The sequence below is a fragment of the Galeopterus variegatus genome, unplaced genomic scaffold, assembly GCF_000696425.1.
Source record: "Galeopterus variegatus unplaced genomic scaffold, G_variegatus-3.0.2 Scaffold3649, whole genome shotgun sequence".
NCBI lineage: Eukaryota > Metazoa > Chordata > Mammalia > Dermoptera > Cynocephalidae > Galeopterus > Galeopterus variegatus.
This window is the reverse complement of record NW_007729760.1, coordinates 77509-86811: the sequence shown is the minus strand read 5'-3', so window position 1 is coordinate 86811 and position 9303 is coordinate 77509. Positions and strand designations below refer to the sequence as shown.

General features: G+C 38.4%; 1 protein-coding gene across 1 annotated transcript in view; it reads left to right on the top strand.

Annotated features, from left to right (window-relative positions):
- Positions 1-476: 476 nt before the first annotated feature.
- SLC5A7 (solute carrier family 5 (sodium/choline cotransporter), member 7) overlaps positions 477-9303 on the top strand; it is a 26557-nt gene continuing 17730 nt past the window's right edge. Inside the window, exons 1-3 of the mRNA XM_008585629.1 lie at positions 477-711; positions 4892-5005; positions 5771-5926. Of these exons, the coding sequence (XP_008583851.1) occupies positions 534-711; positions 4892-5005; positions 5771-5926 (448 nt within the window). The 5' untranslated portion in view covers positions 477-533. The remainder of the gene's footprint in view (positions 712-4891; positions 5006-5770; positions 5927-9303) is intronic.

Here is a 9303-nt window from a genome sequence, read left to right as displayed (position 1 = left end):
ACTTTTGGAACCATTCCCTGAAATGGTTTGAAAGGCTGGATAAGAAAATGAATGAATGAATGAATGAATGTTTTAAAAGCTCAGAGTAGTTTTCTATGACGCACTTACATGACCGAGTAATGCTAGAATGGTGACTTAGTTCTAAAAAAAGGAAATACAGCCACGCTCTTTGTAAATGATTTCTTGATAGAATTAATGAGTTAAGATACAAGACAAAGTTAGTTTCAAACTGAAGTAATTTATTAAGCACAAAATTATTATGATTGCATTTGTTAAACAGCATTTCCAATTTTTTCTGCCTTAGAACAGTGTTAGATTGTTCAATAAAAGTAGGATCCCAGAATGGCCACTTGTGGGTGACTGCTGGTTCACTTGTGATTTCCTTTAAGCAGCACCGGACGCTCCTGCACCAGCTGGTGCATTCCTGGCTGCCCGTGCACAGTGCTCGGCTGCTGTAGGATGCATCCCTGTGTTTCCTGCAGAAGCCTCGATGAAGTAGCCAGCTCCTGAGGAATCCGGACTCCTGGATAAAAATGGCCTTCCACGTGGAGGGACTGATAGCGATCACCGTCTTCTACCTGCTGATACTGCTGGTTGGAATATGGGCTGCCTGGAGAACCAAAAACAGCGGCAGCGCAGAAGAACGCAGCGAAGCCATCATAGTGGGCGGCCGAGACATCGGCCTGTTGGTCGGTGGGTTCACCATGACAGGTAGGCTCGGGGGCTGCCTGCTCGGTGAAGGCCACCCTGGCTTGTGCTCCCTGTGTGTGCAGCGTGTGGCTTCCAAGTAACATAGCAAACGTTGCTCTTTGTCCCTTGGGGGTTCTGTGTGTTCACTAGTTACATATTTTTAAAGTAACTTTACATTTATTTAAAACTTCTAAAATGGTTTCGACTCAGCAGAACTTGAACAAAATGATTTTGTAATAAATCATTGGACGGAATATTAATGATATGGGCTGCGTAGCAGGTGGAAACCGTAAAAACAAAGAGGTGGAGAAATGCAAAGGTGTTCTTGTCTTACAGGTTATGCATCTGCTAATTAATGTGATGGCATCTCAAAGTGTCCTTTAATGCACACAAGAAGTTGTGACTTTGAGGTGTCCGAAATGATGAATGTGAATGAATACTAACGGTGATGGTTTTTAGTCTGAATAAATCAATTTGTGAGCAATACGATTCCAAACCAATTGATGCCCTGTTTTGAAACCTAATTCTCCCATTTGAGAACTAATTTCCTCAGAGGAAGACAGTCACACATTATGACTCCACAATACTAAAAAAGAGGTTTCCAGGAACCTTGGTGTGAAAGGAATAAAGCTAGGGCGTGTCCTGACGGGAACCCTCCAGCCACCGCCTGCAGCTCAGCTCTCTCACGCACACCCTCTTCGTGTTAGGAGGGGCTGCTAATCTTTCCTCCTTTGCCCCGGGCTGGTTTTGTTTAAGGGGTAATTTGTTTCTTTTTATATTCTTCTTGGCTATTGAAAATAATTCTGAAAAACAACAACTCTAAAATTATATCTTTAATATTATTTGATATAGTTTTACTAACAACATGTATTTTATTTCAAACTCTTAGTAGGTTTTTAAACATTAGCAACATAATTCCTACTAACAGGAACTCTGAGTGCTCACTGGAAAAATATCTCATGGGAAATCATATCCAAATGACCCCAATTTCAGTCCTGAAGTGCTATTTAAAAGTGATGTACCCTGTATATCAAACAGTTTACCAAAACAGTTCTGTGGAGGTGGCATCCTTGCTCTGAATGCCTTGGCTCTGGCCACCTGAAACCTCCAATGTTCTATGTGGATTGTAGATTTTACCATTCAGACATTCACATTTTATGTTTGTTTAAGTCTTCGCAATTGTACTTGTTCATTTGGTCTTTATAACCGCACTAGAAAAGGGCTCTGGGGTTGGCTGAAGATCCCGGGTTACATGGCTAACAAGGACCAGAGCCAGAACCAAACCCAGGTCTTCTGGCAGCAACGCCCAGCACCCCTCCACATTGCAGCGCATGCAGCTTTCTGACTGGTTTCGTTTTATTTCTTTATAAAGGTGCATAGTTTGTAAAAACTGTTGAAAGGAATAAATGATCTGCTGTATATCAAAGTATTTTGTAATTGCAAATTATTGTAATGTTATTACTCTAGTTTAATATCCTATTTAATGTGGTCATAAAAATACTATGTCAGAATTTGTTCTTTTACCATTTAGAGTGATTTTTAAAGACGTAATAGGCTATTAAACTGTATAGAAAATATTCAAATGATGCCATTTCTTATAATGTGTCATGGTCTAGCTCAGTTTTTAAAGCTTTTTTTCCCCTCTCAGAACTCAAAAGAACCTTGGTCAATATAATAATTCATTTAAAATTTCAACCATATTATTTAAACCTTATCAGATTCATTGACTTAAATGTATTTCATAAAGAATGGAGGTTGGAAATGTTGATTCCTTTAAAAATGCATCGAGTTTAAAGGAGTTTGTATTCTCACTTATGAATTTGACACAAAATATACAAACATGGACAGCAAATTCTGACATAGAAGGGACTGGATCGATAAAAAAATGGAGGGACTTCGTTTAATCATAATAAGTAACCAAGTCTTCATTTCTGTATTATAATAGTCACAATCATTCAACCACCAATTTTCTTTTTGGACAAGGGACAGGAGACCAACACAATGAAAAATGATCACTAATAAGCTTTGTGCTTGTAAGACCACTAGACCGTTTACTTTATGCAGTAAAACATTGCTGGCATGTTAGCAGTACCAGCTACCTAGGAAGAAGACAGTCTGAGATTCTGGGTCTGTAAGAATTCATTTCTTTGAGTTCTTATTACAACCCAGTGGGCAGGGGTGGGAAGGTGCTTTTTAAAATTTCAGCAGGGCTTAGAATGAGAAAAACAAATTTGTTATTTGCTAACATCTGATGTAAAAGCCACTGTGAAGATGAGATTGGTTGCTAAAAACATATTTGTCCACTTCAGGATTTTGTATATAGACTTTTCATTTAAATGTGCTTAAAAATCTTATGCAGGAAAGTATTTTCATGTTCACCTTTTATTTTTTTAATTAATTCATTTATTTTGAATATTCATGAGATACAAAGCTGATTGTCCCCCCTCCTGCCCATGATGTGGGGGCCAGATTCATACTGAGGGTATACCCATTACCAGAAATTACTTTTGTACCCTTTGTACCCTTTCAATTATCCCCCAACCTCCCTCCCCTTCCCCTTTCCCCTCAACTCCAATTTGTAGCCCTAGGAATGTTCCCTCCCGCTGTTGGATCATGGCACTGCTGTGGTCTTTCTTTCCTGCCTTCCTTTCTCTCTTAGCTCCCACATATGAGTGAGCACATGCGGTATTTGTCCCTCTGTGCTTTGCTTGTTTCACTCAACATAAGTGTCTCCAGGCTCACCTATGTTGTTGCAAATGGGAGTATTTCATTCCTTTTTATGGCAGAGTAGCATTCCACAGTGAGTATATACCACAGTTTCCTTTTCCAGTCATCTATTGATGGACGTTTAGGTTGGTTCCATATCTTGGCTATTGTAGTCAGAGCTGCAGTAAACACGGGAGGGCAGGTATCTCCTCAAAAAAAAAAAAAAAAAAAAAAAAGAAAAGAAAAAAGTATAGTTTATAGGTCATTCTTGGCACAAACTTATTTAACCAAAACTTGTTTTCTTTGGTTCTTTGACCTCCTCCTTTAACTGTTACGCTGCAGAAATTTTATATATCTGAAGAAGATATATTTCTCATTTTTCTATATGAAATAGCAAGTACCTTACAAAAAGATCAAGATTAGAATAAAGAATTGCCAGCAACATTTTACATTTCTCCAAGTGCTTGTCCAGGTCCTAAGGCCGTGTTGGACACTTGGGAAGAGACAGTGGAAGGGACACCTCAGGGTAGAAGTGTCATGTCTCTTCTCCCTTCACTGTCCTAACAATGTAAGGTGGTAGGTACAGCTTAGTTGTGATGCAGACCAGATTTGCCAGGTTTTATTTCCCCAGAGTGTAAGGCACACTCGCACATGTGCATGCACACGCCACTCCTCCAGGACAATCATGATCAATGTCAAAAGACCAATACATTTAAAATGAAAGGGCCTTGAAATCGACACTTGACCCCATGTTATAGGGGCTGGGGAAAAAGTTGTAGAATTATTGATAATAGAAATAGTCATATAATGTATCACGTGTGATCTCAGACTTTATGATAGATAGTTATATCATTAAAAAGTGTCGATACCTAAATGCATTTAGAAAGCATATAAAACATCACTGTCCAATTGAGATATACTGTAAGCCACAAATGTTAAATTTTCTACAAACCTCTTTTAAAAACATAAAAAGAAATAGGTTTCAAAATGTTTTCATTTCAATATGTGATCAATACATAAAAACTTTTCTTTGCTTTTAATTTTTTATTTTAACTTAATATACAACGTAGTTGTTTTTCGTGTCCCTTTACCAGTTCCCCCTCTCCACCCTCCCCGCCTCCCATCTGCACCGTGTCTGTTCACTTGTCTTAACAAGCTCAAGGAATTGTTGTGATCGTTGTGTCTTCTTCCCCACCCCCACCGTTTATTTGTTTCTATATTTATTTATTATTTATTTTTAGTTCCCACAGGTAAGTGAGAACATGTGGCATTTCTCTTTCTGTGCCTGACTTGTTTCACTTAGTATAATTTTCTCTAAGCCCATCCACGTTGTAAATCCAGTGTGTATTTTACACTTGCAGAACAACTCTGTCCAGACTAGCCACACTTCAGGTGCTCAATGGTCACGCGAGCTAGCGGCCACCGCATTGGACAGGCAGGGTTAGGGAGTACCAGGTACGACAGTGCCATTCCCTCACTTTGCATTCTATTTCAGCCACCTGGGTCGGAGGAGGGTATATCAACGGGACAGCTGAAGCAGTTTATGTCCCAGATTACGGTCTGGCTTGGGCTCAGGCGCCAATCGGATATTCTCTTAGTCTGATTTTAGGTAAGTGAAAATTTAAATCTCAGTGACTCACTCAGTGAAGCATAGGGAATAGGAGGGTATATAACAAGTGGAATAACAAGTCAGACAATGTGAGTAACTATCGTGGAAAAAAAGTCCCCAGCAATCTCTAAGTACCTGTTACCAGAAATTGCTAAGTAACAGAACACTAATGCTTAGATTATTTGTTCTCTTGATTATGGAATACTGAAAAAAAAAAATGCTTTTATCCTGTGGCTATCAGAACAGTGATTTCTTAACATAATCATGTTTGATTTCTTTCAAAAATGGTATGGAAATATCATTAAAAATGAATCAAATGGGATTGTACCTGAATTTCTTTTTTGTAAGTCAAACTAATAAAAGGTCAAAAATATCATATTATAGAGTTTCTCTTTTTTTTGGTATTCAGAATACTTTTATTGGATCTTGTGATTATTCAAAATGTCTAAGTCCTGGCTGGGTGGTACAAACGTATCAAGGCATTGCAGTGAGCACTGGTCTGTGTTTTTCAGTCCATGTACCTCAGTTATACCATCCAACTGTCCTTTGGACACATGCAATGCAAAATACACTAAGGGATTTACATTAGGTTGCTAAATATTTCTTGGTACTATACTCACAGGATATTTCGGACTGGTTCCTCAATACATATAGGTGTTCTAAAGAAAATAATTTCACTTGAGAAATTATAGTGCAGTAAAGGTGGGCAAAAACTGTTATATTATGAACTTTTCTTTTTTCAGAAACACTTTAAATTTCTTTTAGGTGGTCTTTTCTTTGCAAAACCTATGCGTTCCAAGGGATACGTGACCATGTTGGACCCATTTCAGCAGATCTATGGAAAACGCATGGGTGGGCTCCTATTTATCCCGGCTCTAATGGGAGAAATGTTCTGGGCTGCAGCCATTTTCTCTGCATTAGGTAAGGACCAATGAAGTGTTATAGCTGCACCTCTCTAGTTAACTGAGCATCAGATACACAACCTTACTTTCTTCATTCTTGACTTCTTAGAGAGAATTAAAACGTTATATTTATATTCATAAAATCTTAACAGAAATTCTACATTTACTTGCAATATGGCCACAGAGGTTAAATAAGACCTCAATTGCATTTGTTTTTTACTTGAATTGCATGGTTATAGTGATAACCATGAGTTATGTTATAATGATTAAGAACTGCTTTTGTAAATCATATATGATTTTGAACAAAGCATAATTAATTAAGCATAACTAAAAGTGCAGTTTACTTAAAAGAATTTTTTAAAACTAGAGTCCTTGAGCCAGGGGTTAGGGAGAATTCTATTATATATTCCTGGTGTTGAATTAATTTAAATCAATGGTTTATATCTTAATTTCATCCAGTAATATGTCTGCTTTTAGTGAACTGAGAACCTTTTACCTCCCACTGTTTTTCTTTCTGATAACTGCCTTGTTAATTGGAATAAAAACATTTGCAAAACTACCTCCTCAAAGAACAGTATTGCATGCATTTTTAAAAGCATTAGTACTTCTAGAGATGTTGGCTTTTTAAATAAAATATGTCTAATTGAAAACAAATATTAAATCAAGTGTCAATCCCAACAGTAAATAATATTCCCAGAGAAATGAGTTATCACTAACCCTCTCCTGATACAATAGGTAAAGCCACACAGCAAAACTACCAAACTTGAAATAGTTCAATAAAGTGATATTTTGTAAAACACGATGCTATGAGTTATTAATGAGAAAATTAAGTATAGTGGAATGTAACAGAATTTCTCCTGCAGTTTAGATGTCCTCTTAATAACCCATATAAGAAGGCTTCCCGAGCCCTGAGCTTCACGTCCAGTCTAATCTTAGAGACTCACATTTAGAGGTGCACCACATGTGGCCAGGTGAGATCGTCTGAACAGACTGAGGCTGTTGAGGTAGCTGGAAGATGCCACACACACAGCCCCTGACCTGTGCAGGTGTGCCCTGCCTCACTCCCCTGATCCACCTTCATCCTGGAGGTCACTCAGCTCAGCTCTGGGACCCATCCTTACCTGCTTGTGCCCCTGCACTGAATCCCCCGCCTCCACCATCATCTACCTCTGCATACGCCCTGCCACAGGCCAGGCCACACCTGGCTTTCTTTTGGATCGGTTCAACCATCCCTCTGCCCACTCATCCTCCTAAATTCACATCTCATCGTGTCCCTTTCCAGCTTAACACCAAACTTTTTAACAGGCTCCATAAGGACGACCTAGGCTTTGCTTCTCTCGTCTCTCATTGCCCCTGCCCTGCCTGCCTTTTTCCTTCTTCCCGCACTCAGACACTTTGCACGCCCTGGTGCCTCTGCTTTGGACCTCATCTCCCCTCTTCCTCTGCCACCATCTGGCTGACCACAGGGTCCCTCAGATCTTCTCATAGATGTCACTTCCTTGGAGCAGCCATCCTGAACTTGCTGGGTGCCTTTCCCATGGGCTTCCTTGGGCACCTGGAATTTTGTTTTTATTAGACTTATCACATTGTATGATTAGTTGTCTGTTTACCTATTCCATACTCAGTTCCCAACCTACAAAATGTATCATAAATTTTTTGAAGGAAGGACTTGGGTGTCTTGTTAGCAGTTATAATCCTATCACAAATGGATGAATGAATCGTTCATAGCTATACTCATACTTTCTTCAAAAAAGAAAAAGAAAAACAATGTTGCTTTCTTTCTCCCCAAAATGATTGCATTAGATCATAAAGTATTGGGTTGGGGACACATTTAGGGATCTAGAAACTGAACTTAGACTCTTCAGGTTTAACTTAGTACCAAAATCAATTAATTTTAAGAAGAACCGATGTTCGGCCCTTGGATTCTCAGCCCACTTCTAAGATCTAGGAAACAAAATATATCAGTGGAATCACGAAAGATCTTCAGGTGCAATATGCTACCTTTTGATCAAGGGGGAAATCGTCACCGTCCGACTGAGTGTTGAATTCCTTCCTAAAGATCAGCAGAGCTGGAGTTTCACACCTTCCTCGTGAGCTTCTGGGCACTTATGTGTGTTATTCCCCATCTCTTTTTAGAAATGGAAACACACAGCCTAGGTCTATAGCCAGACTTTAAGTGGACAGAACAAAAGTGAAACAGGATGAATGTCCTTCTGTGTTGTGTATTCCAGGCTACACTCTTGTCTCCTGGCTTCAGTATTATCATCATATGTTGCCTCTATAATATCAGATATTACTTTGTACTACTTTTCTCTCCTTTCTCCCCCAAACTCCCATAGAATCTTAGATTATTTTCTTGGCCCCCAGCTGTAAAATGGAGTTGCTTGATGTCGGAAAGAGAGTTTGATAGCTGTAAAGTACAGTAGTAACTCTGTGGAAAACATTGCACTTCTGCAGTGCGGGTAATAATTGTGTGTAAAAGCACACCTCCTTCTCACCTTGCACTCCCTAGCTTGCGGTGGGAGTTTATTTGCCATTTGTTTTAAGACCAAACTACTTGCTGAGGTATCAAAAAAAGGAGTGGGCTGGATGTCTAACAGAGTACAAAATGTTCACTCTCACTGAATAAAGATCAATTTATGTAACAGAGCCTCGAAGAGAGAATAGAATTAATGAACTAATGCCTCTAAAGTATTTTAGAAATATAAAGCATAGTAGCTAAATTCTGAGCTTTGTAACAATTAGTTATTTGTGTGTGTATATTGAGTGTATTTCAATATATATGTAAAACATATTCATGTCTCTACACATTCTCACACAAACACACATCAAACAGCATACATAAAAACGTTACTGTTGCTTGAAACCTAGGCTCTGGTAAAGTGTGTGTGTATTTTTAAATTATTACCTATATTTTCTTCAAAAGTAACAGCTGGGCAGAATTCAGAGTTAGTGTTTATTAGAAATAACATGGGATACTTAAGAATAGACAAGTATACAATCTATTACCACCTTATTGTGAATGCGCACAATTTACTACCGAAACAGGGGAATCTTAAACTATTTCTTTGGTATAAATGTCAACGTCTTACAACTTTTAAAAAAATGTATATTATACTTCTAATAGCTCAATGGATTTTCATAACTTTATTTATGGTATATTTATTTTTATAGCTGCATAAGTAGACAAGTATTTCACAACAGATCTGGAATTATAATTTTTTTTTTAATTTATTTATTTTTTTTATTTTGTCAATATACACTGTATATGATTATTATGGCCCATCACCGACACCTCCCTCCCTCCTCCCTCTCTCCCCTCCCTCCCAAGAATGTCCTTTCCGTTTGCTTGTTGTAACAACTTCATGGAAGTATAGTTGTTATATCTTCTTCCCC